Below are 19,294 nucleotides of genomic sequence, written 5' to 3'. Positions count from 1 at the left end.
ATCGTCTGTTCTGGAACAAGCTGCCAGAGGAATCTGTAGAAGTGCTTACAATTTTGATATTCAAAAGACATCTGGACAGATGTATGAACAATTTTCCCAATAACTTCCCTACCAGTAACTATATCCCTTTGTGTCCAGCCTTGTTTCTGCTGCCCTTCATCAATGAAACTAAAGTGACCGGAATAAATATGATGAAAATAAGAATATGCTTCTGGCTGGGGAAACGGCTTAATTGGTTGTGTCCCTTGATAGACATTGTTCATCAAATTACAGGTTGTTTTAGCTGTATCAGACATCATTACTGAGGCTCAATTTCCCTCTGCTTCATTGTTATTTGTAACCTTACATTCACAAAAGTGTAAAGTGCAGTCTGCATTTTACTCCAGCACTATTGCAGCATCTGCAGCTATACATTGGCAACCTAAGATCCATATCCAAACCTCCTACATGAACAGGAAGCATTCAGCACCCAAGGCCCTTTGGGAATCTTTCTTGTCCTCTGTAACCTCTCAAATTCCAACTCTGCCACCTGGTTCCCATGAGCCAGTCTCCAGCAGCTCACAGCTTGAGTGAGTTCCCATCCGCAAGTAGCCCAAAGCCTGTGTGGGTCTTTCAGCCACTGAGGCTCTCATTGATCTGTTGTCGTGGTCACCATCCTGTAGGGACATCACCTCTGCTTCTCCTTGTCAGGGTGTTCTTCCCATTTCTGGTCCCCTGTGCTGCTCTGCTGCTTCCTGGAGTCTGTTACCCCTCATGCCTGCATTTGCTCCATATCTTTCTAAGCTCTTTCAATCCATGATTTCCAATAGTTGGGATGTATTTTCTGAACCCTCTCTTTCTAACTTACCCATGTCAGTCCAACAAATGTATCCAGCTAACTCATACTTCAGTTTTGATTTGTTGCACATTCCCAATTTTTATTATTACAAAATTGGCCATAAACCATTCTGCCTGTCCTCCCTTCAAATGTTCTTCATCACTGAATAAGCTCTTTGCCCGGTGTTGCCTTGTAACAACTTTTTTTCATTGGACAAAGACAATCTCACTATATTGGAAAAGCAATTTGATAGCAACTGAAAAGCTGTGACGCGTAGAAGCTGGGAAGTGGGATAAAAGACCATTTTGGTCAGCACAACTGGATTGTTTTGACACAGTCTCCCGTGCAATAGAATGGTTCAATCCTATAATTTTTGCAAGTTTCTGAGAAATGTATGACATATGCTCTGTAACATTTGTGGTTTCTAATGAAGGCTGCCTTTGTCAGCTGCATTGCAGAATCCTCCACTAATGATGCAGTATTGGAATTACAGAGTGTGAAACTGGAAAGTGGGGAGCTAAATGCGCAAAGCACTGTCCAGTGTGTCGGAATGGAGGGGTTTGCCATGATGACTTAGGACATTGCATCTGCCCACCAGGTTTCATGGGCATACATTGTGAAATAGGTAAGCATTACTCCAGTATGATAATGCCTTAAAATGCTTTTGTTTCCATACTGGTGTCAATAGGCAAGGATCTAACCAAAAGTTTCTGATTATTTTAGCAATGATTTTTTTTTAAATGGTTTTGAAACATGGCATTGGACACCCCATCTTCCATCTCAGGATTTGGTTTATTTCTGAAATTCCTTGAGGTAGCCAACATGTTTTATTTCATGTTCAGTGACTTTTATTTGATTATTTTATTTAGGTTATGCTTATTTCTTTTTCTAACTGGCTACAAATGTTTTCACTGGAATAAAATCACGAGATGTCTGATTTTCAGTGGCTTAAGTATTATGTGTCAATGACTGTGGCAGTTCATTGACTTGACCATATTAGATCTAACAGGGAAGAGATTTTGGCAGCATTGGAATGCATTAAAGGGAAAAATCCTCAGGGATTGATGAACTGTATTCTCACCTTGTGGGAGGATAGGGAAGAAATTGTGAAGGCCATTGCTGAGATATTTACATTATCTTTGGACTCTGGTGATGTGCCTGAAGACTGGTTGATTAATGTGCCATTATTTAAAAAGGGCTAGCAGGGATAACCCAGGCAACTCCAGACCATTGAGCTTGACATCAGTGGTCAGAAAATTTGGAGGGGATTCTGAGGGAGAGGACGTAACAACATTTGGCAAATCAGAGACTGACTGGAGGTAGTCAGCAAAGTTGTCTGCATAGCAGATCAGGTCTCATGTATCTGATAGTTTCTTTTGAAGAGGTGACAGAGGTTGGATGATGACAGGGCAACAGATATTACATATGTGGACTTTAGAAAAGCATTTGACAAGGTCCTGCATAGCAAGCTAGTCTGAAAGATGAAATCACATGGGGTCTAAGGGGAGCTGGTCCATTGACTTCCAAACTGGCTTAGGAAATGGAGGCAGAGGATAGTATGAAGGGGTAGTTTACAACAGGATCCAGTTGGGTAGGTGAGCAAAGAAGTAGCAAAAGGAATTTAACTTTGACAAGTGTAAGGAAATGCACTTTGGTCAGTCAAACCAGGGCAGGACTGACACAGTGAGTGGAAGGGCTCGGAGAGTGTTGTGGGACAAATTAACCTCGCAGTACAGTTGCATATATCCTTTAAAGTGGTAACTCAGCTTGATAATGTGGTGAAGAAAGTTTTTTGGCTTTCGTTGGTTAGGTATAGACAAAAACATTGGGAACTCATGGTTCATCTCTATAAGCAATTGATGAGATCTCACTTGGAGTATTGTGTGCAGTTCTGGTCTTCCAGCAAGAGGAAGGACATCAAAATACATTGGAAGGGGTATAGAGGAGATTCACCAGGATGTTGTCAGGACTTGAAGGTTTGAATTATGGGAAGAGATTGGATAGGTTTGGTCCTTGTTCCCTTGAGGAAAGGTGGCTAAACAGGGATCTTATTGAAATTTACTTTACCAATGAGGAGCATGGTCATTTTCCCAGGGCAGATGATTTTGGAACTAGAGGAGACAGATTTAGGTTTTAGGGAAATTCTTCACTTAGTGGATGGTTCATACCTGGAATGAGCTGCCAGAGGAAAGTGTAGATATGGGCACAATAATAATCAAAAGACATTTGGATAGACCTGTGGACAGAAAGGACTGAAATTAAATGCAGGCAGATGGGATTAACCATGAATACCAACATGGTCTAGTTGGCTGAAGGGCCTGTCCTGTGCTGCATGGATCTCTGTTCATGTGTGGGACTGACTCTTAAATGCTATTATTGTACATATTTGCATCACTACTCGAGCAGTCCATTCCAGACACCTAGAGTTAAAAAACATAAATAGGAGTAGAAGTAGGCCATCTGGCGCATCAAGCCTGCTGCACCATTTAATGAAATCATGGCTGTGTACTCGACTCCATCTATCTTCCTTTTTCTCATAATCCTCATTTCTCTTACAATGCAAAAATATATCTAACTGTATTTTAAATACATTCAAAAAGGCAGCCTCTACTGCTCCCTTGGGCAGAGAATTCCACAGATGCACTTCCCTCTAGTCAAACAACTTCCTCTTCACCTCTGTCCTAAATTTACTTGCCCAAATCTTGAGTCTATCTCCGAGTTCCAGTCTGAGTTACTTGTGGAACCAACTTTCCTTTTTCCAACTTTTCTATTCATTTTATAAGTTTCTGTCAATCTTTATACCTCCCTCCCTTCCAAATGGTGCTTATCCTGCTCAGTCACAAAATATTAATTAAAAACCTTTTCCGTCTGGGTCCCTACATGTGAATTCCCATTCTTATCCTTAGGGAACCCCCATCACCCTTGATTTCTTAAAATATTTTTGGATTCTCATTGGTTACCCTTTACTTCCTATAGATCAGTGGTCCTCAACCTTTTACCTTCCACTTGCATACCATTTTAAGTAATCCCAATGCCTTCGGTGCTCTGTGATTAATAAGGGATTACTTAAGGTGGTATGTGAGTGGGAAGGGAAGGTTGAGAATCACTGCTCTAGACCCAATTGTTAATGAAATATTTTGCTTGAGAAAAACTGTCATTGGCCCATTTCCTTTGGAATTATGAAACCGTGCACATAACGAGTCAATTTGGTACGATTAAAACAGTGTGTTTCAAATTTTTTCTTTCCACCCACATACCACCTTAAGCAATCCCTTACTAATCACAGAGCACCTATGGCATAGGGAATACTTAAAGTGGTATGTGAGTGGAAAGAAAAAGGTTGAGAATCACTGCTATGAATGCTGCTTGACCTGTTGAGTTTCACCAGCACTCCTACTCTCACTGGCATGTGGCTCTGGTTGTAATTCAGAGATTATCACCTCAGAGGTTCTACTTTTCAAACTTGCATCCTAACTCCCCATATTAATTTTGCAAGACTTCATCCTATTCCCTACCAATGTGCACCACCACATCTGGCTGCTTGCCCTCCCCTTTATTACCTTCTGGAAGTACCACATCTACCTGTACCCTTCTATCCACTGTGCTCATTATATCCTCAAAGAGCTCCAGTAAATTTGTCAAACAGGATCTGCCCTTCCTGAATCCATGCTTCATCTGCCTGATGGAACAATTTCAATCCAGAAATCTCACTATTTCTTCCTAAATGATAGGTTCAAGCATTTCCCAACTACTGGCCTTATTCATAACTGCCTTGAAATGAAAGGAATCTTGATCACCATTCCCAAAATGCTTTAGAGGCCAGGCACATTTCCCAATACAAGGTCCAGAATGGTCCCTCTCCTGGTTCGACTGTCTATATTTTGTTTTCAGAAATCCGTCTGGATGCACCAAACAGATTCTGCCCCATCAGAACTTCTGGCACTGAGGACGCCCTGGTCAATATTAGGGAAAGTTAGTACAGTAAGCCTGTGCTTTTGCATCTTAACATAATCTGTCTTTATATCTATACATCTATCTCTCAGTGATTGCTGGAAAGCCTATAAGCATAAACCAGTCAGAATGATTGCACATAATATTTTTGATCACTACCCATAATACCTCAGTAGATGACCCCTCTAGTGATTGCCTCTTGAGTGTTCCTGTTGCACTCTCTCTAATTAAAAATGTAAATCCTTATCCCTCTCTCTCTCTCTATCCCCTCTAAAACATCAAAACTGCAGAAGAGGCCAATCCTGTCTCTCTTGCAGCCAAGTCTCCATAACAGTCACAACATCCATGTACTGATCCAGGCTTCAAGTTAATTTGCCTTACCCATAATGCTCTTTGCATTGAAATAAACCCACTTCAGCCCATCAGTCTCATTGTGTTCATTAACAGTCTCTTCTTGTCCTTGCCATAATGTCTGTCATCTCATCAACTCCTCCATTTTGCTGCCTTGCTGACCCAGTTTCCTGAATAAATATGGTGAATGGTAATCATCTTTTTCCCAAGGTAGGGAAGTCTAACACTAGCGAGCATAGATTTAGGGCAGAGGGAAAAGATTTAAAGGGACTTAAGGGATAACTATTTCACACTGAAGGTACTGGAGGGATTAAATGACCTGCAGTAGAGGCAGGTCAATCATAATATTTAAAAGACAATTAAACAGATACAGTGATAGGAAAGCCTCAGAGGAAATGGGCTTAATGCAGATAAATGGGAGTAGCACAGTCATGTAACTTGGTTGAAGAGGGACAAATTTGTCCAAAGGGCCTGTTTACATTCTGTGACTCCAACTCTGCAAATAGCCCCAGACCCTTAAATGCCTTCTGAAATGGTTTAGAAAACCACTTAGTTCCAAGGCAATGAAGCCAATGCCATGTTTCAAAACCATTTTTTTAAAAAATCATTGCTAAAATAATCAGAAACTTTTGGTTAGATCCTTGCCTATAATAACCCCAAATGAAAAAAAATAACAAAAATACAGGTAGGCATCGTGGGCACACTGTGTACAGGCTGAACAAAATACCAGCTTAGAATGGCACACATGCTAAGGTGTGGAATCTCTGTGACATGAGATTGTCAGTCTACCGAAACAAATTTGGACAGTAACATTTGGTATTTGTTGCAATATCAAAGTGGTTGGGAGCTTCTTTGAACATCATGGGACATATTCATTCCACTACCTTCTTGTATGGGGTGCCAGGCAAGCAAGATTCATTTTCTGCAGACCTCTCAACAGGTGGATACAAAGGAAGGAAAATGAGATGAGACTCTCGGATTTTCCCTTGCTTTCTTAATTTTTAAAACCATTCCACTTTCATTTTGTCCTGCATTGTAATGTTGATGAGAGTTTATTGTCGTAACAGAAGTACAACGTACAGATGCATTGAAATTCCTGTTTGCTGCAGCTCCACAGGTACATAAATTGTGCTAATAAACAAGAAGTAAAAGTTAAATTACCACAGAAGTGGAAAAATATATCACAAGTACAAAAGGAAAATATATTCGCATTGCAATTAGTGCAAAAATGTGATGACATTTGGGTTTTTTTTAATATCAAAATAATGTTTGATAATAGAATGAGGAGAAACATGTTTAAGCTGGGAATGCCGTATTATGGAAATTGTAGCGCTGTGTTTGCTACCTTTGTTCATTAATTGACACTGCAGAGAAATCATTAGGACAAGGACAGGACAGAAACTAAGGTTGGATTTTTTCCAACAAAGAGGCACCTTGAATGGGTCAATCCTTCTCCCTCAATGACATGCCACAATATTAATTAATGAAAACCCTTCAACTTTCAGCATGTGGGGAGAATACATATGGCCAGAACTGCACAGGAATTTGTGAAGGAGGAAACTGCCGCTTCTCCATGTTCTGCCTGCCAGATCCATATGGCTGCTCCTGTGCAACTGGATGGAGAGGACTTCAGTGTGATAAAGGTAGTCGCTAAACAAAAGCCAAGAGCAACTCAATTTAACAAATGAATCTCCTTGTAATAATTTAACCCTATTTACCCCAAAAAGCCTTAAACGTACTCGCCTTTGACCCCATTCTCTTTCACCCCATTTATCCAATAAAACAAACTGGCTACCCTCTCAAAATTTCAGCTTCCTCCAGTTCTTGACCCATATTCAACAAAATAGAATTTTACATCTCCTAATATGCAAATTATATTCTTGAAAATTCTGTAAATTGAATGTTCTTTCTGTTATCTTTTTTTTTCTTTGGCTTGGCTTCGCGGACGAAGATTTATGGAGGGGGTAAAAAGTCCACGTCAGCTGCAGGCTCGTTTGTGGCTGACCAGTCCGATGCGGGACAGGCAGACACGATTGCAGCGGTTGCAAGGGAAAATTGGTTGGTTGGGGTTGGGTGTTGGGTTTTTCCTCCTTTGCCTTTTGTCAGTGAGGTGGGCTCTGCGGTCTTCTTCAAAGGAGGCTGCTGCCCGCCAAACTGTGAGGCGCCAAGATGCACGGTTTGAGGCGTTATCAGCCCACTGGCGGTGGTCAATGTGGCAGGCACCAAGAGATTTCTTTAGGCAGTCCTTGTACCTTTTCTTTGGTGCACCTCTGTCACGGTGGCCAGTGGAGAGCTCGCCATATAATACGATCTTGGGAAGGCGATGGTCCTCCATTCTGGAGACGTGACCCATCCAGCGCAGCTGGATCTTCAGCAGCGTGGACTCGATGCTGTCGACCTCTGCCATCTTGAGTACCTCGACGTTAGGGGTGTGAGCGCTCCAATGGATGTTGAGGATGGAGCGGAGACAACGCTGGTGGAAGCGTTCTAGGAGCCGTAGGTGGTGCCGGTAGAGGACCCATGATTCGGAGCCGAACAGGAGTGTGGGTATGACAACGGCTCTGTATACGCTTATCTTTGTGAGGTTTTTCAGTTGGTTGTTTTTCCAGACTCTTTTGTGTAGTCTTCCAAAGGCGCTATTTGCCTTGGCGAGTCTGTTGTCTATCTCATTGTCGATCCTTGCATCTGATGAAATGGTGCAGCCGAAATAGGTAAACTGGTTGACCGTTTTGAGTTTTGTGTGCCCGATGGAGATGTGGGGGGGCTGGTAGTCATGGTGGGGAGCTGGCTGATGGAGGACCTCAGTTTTCTTCAGGCTGACTTCCAGGCCAAACATTTTGGCAGTTTCCGCAAAGCAGGACGTCAAGCGCTGAAGAGCTGGCTCTGAATGGGCAACTAAAGCGGCATCATCTGCAAAGAGTAGTTCACGGACAAGTTTCTCTTGTGTCTTGGTGTGAGCTTGCAGGCGCCTCAGATTGAAGAGACTGCCATCCGTGCGGTACCGGATGTAAACAGCGTCTTCATTGTTGGGGTCTTTCATGGCTTGGTTCAGCATCATGCTGAAGAAGATTGAAAAGAGGGTTGGTGCGAGAACACAGCCTTGCTTCACGCCATTGTTAATGGAGAAGGGTTCAGAGAGCTCATTGCTGTATCTGACCCGACCTTGTTGGTTTTCGTGCAGTTGGATAATCATGTTGAGGAACTTTGGGGGACATCCGATGCGCTCTAGTATTTGCCAAAGCCCTTTCCTGCTCACGGTGTCGAAGGCTTTGGTGAGGTCAACAAAGGTGATGTAGAGTCCTTTGTTTTGTTCTCTACACTTTTCTTGGAGCTGTCTGAGGGCAAAGACCATGTCAGTGGTTCCTCTGTTATCTGTTATCTAAAGTGAAGTAAAATGTATTCAATGAAACCCCAGGCTTTTGAGTGAGGTCATTTAAATGCATATTTTGGAAATGCAATTCCATATGGCCAAGCAATGATGTAGCAGCTGTGCTTCTGCTGGACAGCTCCAGTAACTCAGGTTTGACCCGAGCACCTGCTGCTTTTGGTTTGCATACTCTCTGTGGGTTTCTTCTGGGTGCCCTAGTTTCCTTCCATGAAGTTGTCCCATAGTAAATTGCACCTTGTGTGAGTTGTAAGAGAATATGTGAGGGGGGAAGGAAGTTGATGGGCCTTTGAGAGGAAATAGATTATAAAGAAATATGAGGGAATGCAACTGCTCTGGGGGCTAGATTAGCTTTGTCTACATTATAAAATGTGAAAATAAATGTTCTGCTGTATGACTTTTGTTTGTAGCTTGTGACCCTGGGTATTATGGAGCCAACTGCCAGCTTAAATGTGACTGCATCAATGGAGAAGTGTGTGATCGTTTCAGAGGGTGCCTGTGCCTGCACTGCAAGAAGGAAGGTACTGCTCAATAATGTCTCCAGGGGAGGGTCAGTAATCATGCCTGAAGGAGTAACAAAGGGAACTTGTACATTTAGTTAATGGATGGCATCCAGGTGAAGAGGTAGATGAGGATAAAAATGCATTAGTCATGATAAACATAACAAACTTAACTGCATTGCTTCCTCCTTTCTTAGTACAATCCCTTTTTTAATATTTTAGTTTTGTTTTTTTACATAAGTATACAGAATAAAATCTTCAATAATACTATATATTAATTTTTTCTTACAAACAACAAATCAACAAAACATTCCCTCCCTCCCTCCCCCCTTCCTACATAAGATCAACACACCATCAGAGCTTACAAAGCTTTTAAATATATAGAATACTGTTGGGGAAATATGTATGTATAATATCAGCATTTATATTCCTTTCTGTTTCTGTATTTGGGCCCCTATATGGTCCAGGTATGGCTGCCAGATCTTTATAAAAGTGTCATATTTATTCTTTAAATTATATGTGATGTTTTTCCCCATAAGTATACTGCTGTTCATTTCTGCAGTCCATTGTGTTATAAGTAGGGAGGGGTGATGTGGGATGGGGGGGGTTGGACTGCCAAGTGATTGTAATACTTTTTTTTTGCTACTGCTAGTGCTATTTTTATAAATGAGATTTGATATTTGGTCCATTTGTTGCTTATTTCAATAAAATTACCTAATATTTATGGCTCCGGATCACCCGCGAAGGCCACTCCTGTTATCCTGGTTAATTTTGCTGCAATATCTTGCCAAAATGGCCTCACCTTTATGCATGACCACATAGCATGTAAAAAAAATTCCTATTTCAGTCCCACATCTGAAACACATCTCTGAAATTTCTGCTTTTGATCTATGTAACTTCTGTGGAGTAAGATATAATTGATGCAGAAAATTATACTGAACTAGTTAGTCTATATCTTGCTTATATAATTGATGTTATTCTGTCCATACACCAATATAACCAGCTTCTTTCAACGATTACTATACCCAAGTCTGACTCCCATCTTTCCCTTGACCTCTGTAAACCTGGTTTTTGAACTTTCATTTTGGAGAGCATAATACATTTTTGTTATAAATTTGCATGTATTCCCCATCCAGACAGTTTGTTCCATTTCACAGGTTTCAGGTGGGGTCAACATTGGTCCCCCATCTTTCTCGTCGGAATGATCTTAGCTATACATTCCTCTATACATTCATTCATTTCCTGCCACATTCAGACCATATGTATGAGATCATCTGTCTTTTATTGATTTGACACTACATTTATAGATAAAATCCTTTGCTTCCCCCTCACCCATTGAGTACATTCCCATTTGAATCCAAGGTGGGTGGGTGGGGGGGGGGGGGGGGAGGAGAAATCTTGCCCGTAGTCCCATGTCAGTTTTTTCAATGCAATTCTTGATACCTTATTATTACCATAGGAACTGTCTAATATGATTATTTAATCACAAGTAATTTTTTAGGTAACAGAAAAGACAATGATTGAGAAAGATATTGTAGTCGGCATTAGTTTCATTTTGACACAATTAACCCTTCGGTTAATCGGCAAATCTCTCCATTTCTGCAAGCCTTTTTCTATCAGTAATTCACAAAAGGTTGAGTAGTGAAACAATCAGGCTTTTAATATCTAAAGACCAGAATGCTATTAAAAAACCATCCACCTTCTTGACTGATGAGAGCAAAAGTAAAAGGGTGGAATGCAAGGGGTTATGGGTAGGATCAGTCACGGGAGGCGGGTCCAGTTGGTAGGAGCCAATCTCGGTATAACAGTGGTTTACCACATTTACTGCTCCTTTTTGTGAAGAATCCTGCGGGATGAGAAAAAGAAAATTAAACAACTGTACATAAATATTTACAGATTAAGCCTATCTGGGGTGTCTCCTCTGACAGAGTGAGCGGAATGGCAAAGGTTGGCGGGGTCTGCCGTATTGTCATGATCAGGTTGAGGGGTCAACAGATTGCTGAGGGACAGGAATAGGTGGGGGTGTAAGGGAGTGTGATGCTGGTACATCTTTGGCAACAATAGTAGCCTGGGGTAAGGGGTGGCCAGCCTCAGGTTTGGGGACCCCTAAGGTTGGAGTGGGAGACAGTGCCTGTGGAAAGTCAGTAGTGGTCGGGAGATTCCCAGTGGTGCCAGGTCTCGGATCGAAACAGTGTCTTCTCGCCCATCGCGGAAGGCAATGTAGGCATACTGGGGTTGGCATGGAGGAGGCAGACCCTCTCGACCATTGGGTCAGTCTTAGGTTGCCTGACATGCTTGCAGAGCAGGACGGGTCCCAGTGAGGTCAGTCAGGTGGGCAGCATAGTCCCTGAAGCAGACTTCTGAGGCATGCTGTTGGTGGCTGTACATAAAAATGACTGAATGGAATGAAGTGCATCTGAGAGGATGTCTTGCCAGTGGGAGACATAGAGGATGCGAGTGCCAGGAGGATGGTCTTCCATACCATGGTATCCTCCCTTTCCACTTGCCCGTTACTCCGGGATTGTAGCTGGTGGTCCTGGTCAAGGTGATGCCTCTGGCCAGCAGGTACTGCCGTAGCTCTTCGCTCATGAATGATGTACCCCGGTCACTGTGGATAAAGAGCACCAATATACTATGGAGAGCCTTGATAACAGTGATCGTGGTCATGTCAGGGTATGGGGTGGCGGTGGAAACAGGAAATAGACATTCCGGTTGGAGGAAGGGAGGGGACCCTAGAAATCGATGCTGAGACACTCGAAGGACATGTAGCCTTATTGAGATGTGCCATGTCTGGCCAGTAGAATGGTTTGCATTTGGCACAGACCTGGCAGTTTCTAGTCAATGTCCGAACCTCCTTGACGGAGTAAGGTAGATTCCGAGATTTGACAAAATGGAAAAATCTGCTAACACTGGGATGACAGAGGTTATTGTGAAGAGTCTAATTTGTCCATTTGTTGACAAGCACACATTCCACAGAATAGGGCATCTGTGGGCTTGTTAAGTTTGCCAGGTCTGTAGAGGATATCATAGTTGTAAGTAAGACAGTTCGATTCTTCACCTGAGGATTTTATCATTTTTGATTTTGCCCCTTTATTTATAAATAAACACAAATGCGACCTCTCACTGGTCTTTAAGAAGAGTGAGCCATTTCCCAGCGAGGTAGTGCCTCCAGTGATGTACTGCCTCCACAATAGCATGGGCCTCTTCTCGATGGAGGAGTGGCGAATCTCAGGTCCTTGGAGGGTACGTGAGAAAAAGGCAATGGGCCTGCCTGCCTGGCTGAGAGTGGCCATCAGGGCGAAGTCAGGCGCATTGCTCTCCACTTGGAATGGTGTTGACTCATCTCTGGCATGTATGGTTGCCTTGCTGATGTCACCTTTGACCCATTCAAATGCCTTTTAGACTTCTTTTGTGAAGGGAAACAGGTTACCTCTCGCTTTGACCAGTGGCCGAATCTTGTCTGCATAGTTGGGGACCCATTGAGCATAGTAAGAGAAGAACCCAAGGCATCTCTTTAGTGCTGTTAGGATATGCGAGAGGAGCAGCTCCATCAACAGACACATGCAGTCAGGGTTGGGGCCAATGATGCCATTCTCGACAATAGAGCCAAGGATGGCTAGTCGTGCTGTCCGGAAGACACATTTGTCCTTGTTATAGGTCAGGTTCATGCATTTCGCTGCTTGAAGGAACTTGTTGAAATTAGCATCATGGTCCTGCAGATCGTGGCCACAAATGGTAATATTATCAAGGTAGGGAGAGTGGCCTGCATATTGTAGCAGTCCACCATGCGGTCCATTTCCGTTGGAAAATGGAGACCCCATTAGTGACGTCGAAAGGGACCTGGAAGAAGTGATAGAGATGGCCATCGACCTCAAAAGCTGTATACTGATGGTCCTCCGGGCGGATCGGGTGCTGGTGGTAGTCTGACTTCAGGTCGATCATAGAAAACACCCGATACTAGTGCAATCTGGTTGACCATATTGGATATGTGGGAAAGGGGTTATGCATCGAGTTGAGTATACCAGTTGATAGTCTGGCTGTAGTCAATAACCATCCTACTCTATTTTCTGTTCGTGAGGCATTATTACTCGCCTCGAGGATGCCCTCAGCCAATAACCACTGGACCTCCAACTTGCAGCACAGTGTTGTCTACTCCTGGTGGCTACTGGCTTGCAATCGAGGTTGGTGAATAGAGAGGGGGTAGTGGGGGAAGGATGTTCAGCTTGAGGATCAAGATGCCACACCGTCGCCTGCTGGGGGTCATCCGAGAACTGTTCATTGCAGGCGGTAAGGGGGGGAAGGGACCGTCAAATTGCATGGTGACCTTCTCCAGTTGGCGCTAGAAATCCAGCCCCAGTAACAAGGGGGCACAGAGCCGAAGCATGATGAGCAGTCTGAAGTGTTCGTACACTGCACCTCCAACAGTCAGGACCCATGGATGGCCGTGGAGTATGACTCGAACGCAAGAGGTAACCTGTGGTTGGTGGGCCGTACTTTAAGGGACAGATTTTTAGTGGTATCGGGGTGGATAAAACTGTCTGTACTCCCACTATCGAATAAACATTTAATGACGTGTCCGTTTACCTGCATGTCCATCATGGACCTGGCAAGTTCGTGCAGTGCCTCCTGATTTAGTGTGATGGATGCCAGTACACTTTCAGTGTCCGAGTGTGTTGAGTCTTCCCGGTCCCAAAATGGCCACCATTGGCCCCAAGATGATTGGAATTTGGCATGCAGTCCAAAACAGTGACTCCCATGATTCACATTTGGCATCGCTGAAATGCAGTGAAGATTATGTCGTTTGCGTTAACTGGGGTAGCGAAAAGCCACTTGCAATGTTACTGGATCTTGCAGGTGGATTATATTGGCAAACTTTGGTGTAATACCCCTTTTTCCGGCACCAGGAGCATCATGCATCCTTGGCAGGGCAGTGTTTCCTCGGGGGCGTGCCCTGCCTGCAAGAGTAAAACTGGAGAGATTGTCCACAATGGCAGCTGAAGTCAGGACATTAGTATAGTGGGTCGGTGTATGGGACCAGTCACTTGCGTGGTTGGATGATGCCCTGTCCCAGCATGGCGGTGACCAAGCGGCTGAGTAGTCGTCAAGAGTTCTGGAGGGCCACCTCCAGTGTCTCTATAAGCTCGACTGCCCTTGTCAAATCGAGTATCTTTTTCTCAAATAATCACTGGCGAATGTACCCGGAGTGGAGCCCAGCAACGTAGGCGTCTCTAATGAGGCCCCCAGCACTCTCAGCTGTAGACACGGGCTTACAGTCACAGGATCCAGAAGGCTCGCAGGAACTCAGCGCTAGACTCATCAGGGCGTTGTTTTCTGGTGGTCAGAAGGTCCCTGGCATAGACCTCGTTAACCCTCCAGCGATAATGGTCCTGAGGATCTCCATCACTGCCTGGTATGAACTGGCATTGCTGATCATGGGGAAACCTGGGGCCCAACCTGCAGGAGGAGCAATTTTAGCTGATCTGCATCCACAGTGATGGTGTCCACAGCTGCCACCAAGAGGTTTTCAAAGCATCATAGCCTCTGCCTGAAGGTGTTCGGGGTGTCTGGCGACCAGAGTTCGATGTCAAGTTTCTCTGGTTTTAGGTACTGTTCCATACTCTGAAAATTTTAGCTATTAAAATCGACGTACCATCAATAATTCACAAAAGGCTAAGTAGTGAAACAATCAGGTTTTTAAAAGCTGAAGGCCAGAACACTATCAAATAACCAAGCCTCTCTTGACTGATCTAAGCAAAAGTAAAAGAATGCCAAACAAGGAGCTATGGGTAGGATCGGCTCTTGGGAGCCTTGTCCAGTCAATAGCTGCCAATCATAGTATAACAGTGGTTTTATCACATTCCCCAAAAGACGAATATAATTTAGTTTATACAGATTCTGTAGGTTATTGTCAGTTGATATTCCAAGATATTTTATTCCATCTGTCTTCCATTTAAATTTACTTCCTTTTAGATACCTTTCACATTCTAAATGTGAAATATCTCACTTTAGTCAAAACTTATTTTATAGCCCGACACTTTCATATTTTTCATATGTTCCTTGTAATTTTTCCAAAGATATAACCGGGTCTGAAAGGTTCAATATCACGTCATTGGCAAAGAGACTAATTTTGTGTTTTTCTTGTCCAACTTCGAAGCCCTTTATATCTGGATCTCTTCTTATTATCTCTGCTAGTGGTTTAATCGCTAGTATAAAAAGCATTGGGGATGGGGGGCATCACTGTCTACACGATTTAATTTCCTTAGGTATGCAAAGACCCTTTTCCTTTTCACTTACCCATTTAATCCGTTAATATTGACGAATAAACATTAGTGTTTTATCCATACCATTTTTCAAACAAATATTGTTTGTATAATTTATTGTATAATAAAATCTTTCCAACATTTTAAATAATACTGCAGCATTTCCCTTTTCAAATCAAGAAAGGACAAACCAAGAAAGGACATACAGAGTAAATGATAGGGCACTGAGAAGTGTGGTAGAACAGAGTGATCTTGGAGGGCAGATACACAACTCCCTGAAAGTAGATACAGGCGTCATGGGTAGATAAGGTTTCCTGTCTTTCTTTGCTCTACTCCCACAACAGTAACTCATAGACCGTAAATAGATTCTCAGGGGTGCTTATAGCAGCTCCAAGTACTACCACCATGGAGGCACCCCCTCCCCACTTTAACATGGAGGAATTTGCATCCTTATTTAATACCACCTGTTCCTCTATCCTGAACACTGTAGTCCCACTTAAGGGGAAAAAAAAACAAAGTTCAAGACTGCATCTTTGCTCAACAATACCACCAAAGCCCTGAGGAAGGAGTGCAGGATAGCTGAACATAGATGGAAGTAAGACAAACTAAAAATTTCCCTCAAAATTCTGGAAAAGAAGGTGCACATATACCAAGAAGCAGTAAAGGCTGAAAGAATAAAATATTTTGCCAACCTAATTTCCAACAACCCCCAAAATCCCAAAGTCTTGTTCAATACCATCATCTAAATCATTGATCCTGTACCAAACACCAATTCTGATGCATCCCTTACCAACTGCAAAGAATTTTAAAAATTCTTCATAAATAAAGTTGAGAACATCGGACCAAACATTTCCCACTCCCACTCTAACTATACCACAGCTCTGTTCATCCAACCTGAACTGTTTCAGCCCAATCACACTCCCCTTAGAAAGACTGTGCTCAGCATAAAGCCAACAACCTGGCCCTCACTCCCCTCCTGAAGGATGCTTTCGATACACCTGGTCCTAGCATCCTCTATTATTAACAGTTCTTTAGCCTCTGGGACCATTCCAATTTGTTTCAAGCATGCTGTGATTCAGCTCCTCAGAAAAAAAAACAAGTTAGACCTCGCCACACCCAAAAATTACAGACCTGTTTCTAAATTTCCATTGCTGGCAACGGTCCTCGAAAAAGTTGTTATTAGCCAATTGATGCCCTACCGACAACAAAACAACATATCCAAAAGATTTCAGTCAGGTTATAAGACCCATCACAGCACAGAGTCAGCCTTACTTAGGATATACAATGACTTGCTCTTTACCACTGACTCAGGGGGCTCCACCATTCTAATTCTCCTAGACCTTAGTTTAGTGTTTGATATTGTGGATCACGCTATTTTAATAGATCACCTCTGGTAGAGGGTCAACGTCAATGGCACAATCCTGAATTGGTTTATGTCTTATCTGAGTGATAGGACTTTCTCACTCAACATGGGCAAATTTTTGTCCTCCTCTGCTACCCTTTCTAGTGGGGTCCCACAAGGTCTATTCTGGGCCCCATTCTCTTCTCCTTTTACATGCTTCCCCTTGGCCGTATCATCCAAAAACACGGCATCTCCTTCCACTTCTACGCTGATGATACTCATCTCTATCTCTTCTTGAAGCCCACAACCAAGCAAAGATAACCAGCCTCATCGACTGTCTGGAGGACATGAAGTGTAGGATGGCTCAAAACTTCCTGCAGCTGAACATAGGGAAATCTGAGATCATCCTATTTGCCCCCCGCCCCCCACCAACGCCACCAAAATTATCTCCAATACATTTGGTAACTTTCCACCCTCATTAAACCTCACATCAAATCCTTAGTGTGATATTCGATTCCACATTCAAGTTTGACAAACAAGTCAATACAGTAGTGTAAGCTAGCTTTCCCCAGCTCTGCACTATTGCCAAAATCAAATCATTTCTGTCACTGAAAGACCTCAAGAAAGTTTTCTCCCATTTGGACTACTCTAACTCTACATATGGGAATTAGTCAGTCATCATTATCTCGTCTGCAACTGGTGCAGAATGCTGCAGCAAGGCTCCTGATAGGAGCCAAGAAGAGGAACCATATTACCCTATTCTGGCCTCCCTCCACTGGCTGCCAGTAAGGCTCAGAATAAATTTTAAATTCTCCAGTTTATTTACAAACCCCTTAATGTACTAGCCCCCTCCTACATCACCAATCTCCTAACACCCTACTCCACTTCAAGACCCCTCAGATCGGCCAATTTAGGGTGCTTGGTTGTTCAGCAGTCAAATTGCAAACTCGGGAGATCACACCTTCACTATTGCGGCCCCCAAACTATGGAACAACATTCCTCCCTCCATCATATCAGCCCCTTCTGTCAATTCTTAAATCCAGGCTGAAACTGTATTTTTATTCACAAGCATTTGATTGTTGATTGTTACCATGTTGCATGAATAGTTCTGAACCTTGAGTACCCATTTTTATACTGCGCTTTAAATAACTGCTTAAATTGAGATATAATTTATGATCTGTACAGCACTTTGGTCAATGTGAGTTGTTTCAAATAAATAAAATAAAATAAACTAAAGAGAGTTTTTGGCATATTGACCTTCATAAATCAAAGTATTGAGTATAGAAGTTGGGATGTTATAGTAAAATTGTACAAGACATTGGTGAGGCCAAATTCGGAGTATTGTGTGCAGTTTTGGTCACCTAACGCAGGAAAGATAAATAAGTGCAGAAAAGATTTGCTGAGATGTTGCCCAGACTGGGGAACTGAGTTACATGGAAAGGATAAACAGGTTAGGACTTTATTCCCTGGAGCATAGAAGAATGAGGGGAGATTTGATAGAGGTATTTAAAATTATGAGGGAATTAGAGTAAATAAATATAGGTAGGCTTTTTCCTCTGAGGGTAGGTGAGATATAAACCAGAGGACATGGGTTAAGAGTGAAAGGGGAAAGGTTTAGAGGGAACATTTGGGGGCAGTTCTTCACACAGAGAGTGGTGGGAGTGTGGAATGAGCTGGCATCTGAAATGATGAATGCAGGTTCAATTTTTCATAAGAATTTGGACAGGAACATGGTATGGAGGGCGAGGATCAGGGTGCATGTCAGCGAGACTAGGGAGAATAATATTTTGGCACAGACTAGAAGGGCCTGTTTCTGTGCTGTATTGTTCTATGGTTCTAAAGCAGCCAAAGGGGATGAATGAAGATGGACAAAAAGATCAGCATGAGCCCATTTGTGTGCTGTATAACTCAGATGATTATAGCTACTTAGTAAAATTAAAAATATTTAAGTACCCATGGAGTTATGAAAAGTTGTTAATCATCACCAACACTCAAAAAAAGCAAGCCTGGCTTATAGCCCTGTTCTGTCACACTGCATTTTGCTGATCCTGACATTGCTGCTGTCCATTTGAGCATGATCATGCCTCCAGCCTCACCAATAAGAATGGACAAGTATTATATTGCAAGGAGGATGGGGGGGGGGGAATGTGCATAGTGTTATGAGCTCGTGTTTCATTAGTGTGGATATCACTTTCAAGGATAGTACAGGCTGCAACCATTCTCAGGTGTGGAGAGACAGGGTGGCATCAAAAAGTACAGACTGGACCCAAATTTGCTAATTTGGAGAGGAGACGGAACATTTGTTGCTTTTACCCAGGATACCGGATACTGATGGTGAGACAGGCATGTGAGTAGGACTGAAGGAAACAGCATTCATTATTGACCAGAGGCCATCTCATCGAACACGGAGCAGGAATGACTGTGTGAAATGGACAATTTGGCTGTTTCTCCCTGTCAGGGGAATTAGTGAACCAGACTGTGACCAAAGGAAAGGTCACTTTGATCGACCCATATGTGGGTTTTGGAAGCTTCGTGGAGGTCACACATTTTGTTTCCCCTGGGCAAGAAAAAGGGGAGTTGTGACAACCATTTGTCTGAAAGGATATTTATCAGCAAGAAACTCGACAAGGACTTGTGAGTTTTCTGCAATGTGGTCACTGTTTATTCCACCTCCTTCATAATTCTGGG

General features: G+C 43.0%; 1 protein-coding gene across 5 annotated transcripts in view; it reads left to right on the top strand.

The window, feature by feature from the left end:
* Positions 1-19,294, top strand: part of tek (TEK tyrosine kinase, endothelial) — a 129,754-nt gene that overhangs the window by 20,995 nt on the left and 89,465 nt on the right. For all 5 annotated transcript variants that reach the window (XR_011353568.1, XR_011353572.1, XR_011353562.1 and 2 more), the window contains exons 5-7: positions 1,311-1,442; positions 6,625-6,762; positions 8,915-9,025. Coding sequence is in view for 2 of the 5 variants with exons in the window: in XM_069924654.1 (XP_069780755.1) it covers positions 1,311-1,442; positions 6,625-6,762; positions 8,915-9,025 (381 nt within the window). In the remaining 3 variants the exon portion in view is untranslated. The remainder of the gene's footprint in view (positions 1-1,310; positions 1,443-6,624; positions 6,763-8,914; positions 9,026-19,294) is intronic.

This window comes from Narcine bancroftii, chromosome 1 (assembly GCF_036971445.1).
Source record: "Narcine bancroftii isolate sNarBan1 chromosome 1, sNarBan1.hap1, whole genome shotgun sequence".
Classification (NCBI taxonomy): Eukaryota; Metazoa; Chordata; class Chondrichthyes; order Torpediniformes; family Narcinidae; genus Narcine; species Narcine bancroftii.
Note: the sequence above shows the minus strand (reverse complement) of the source record. Positions and strands in the feature narration are given on the sequence as shown.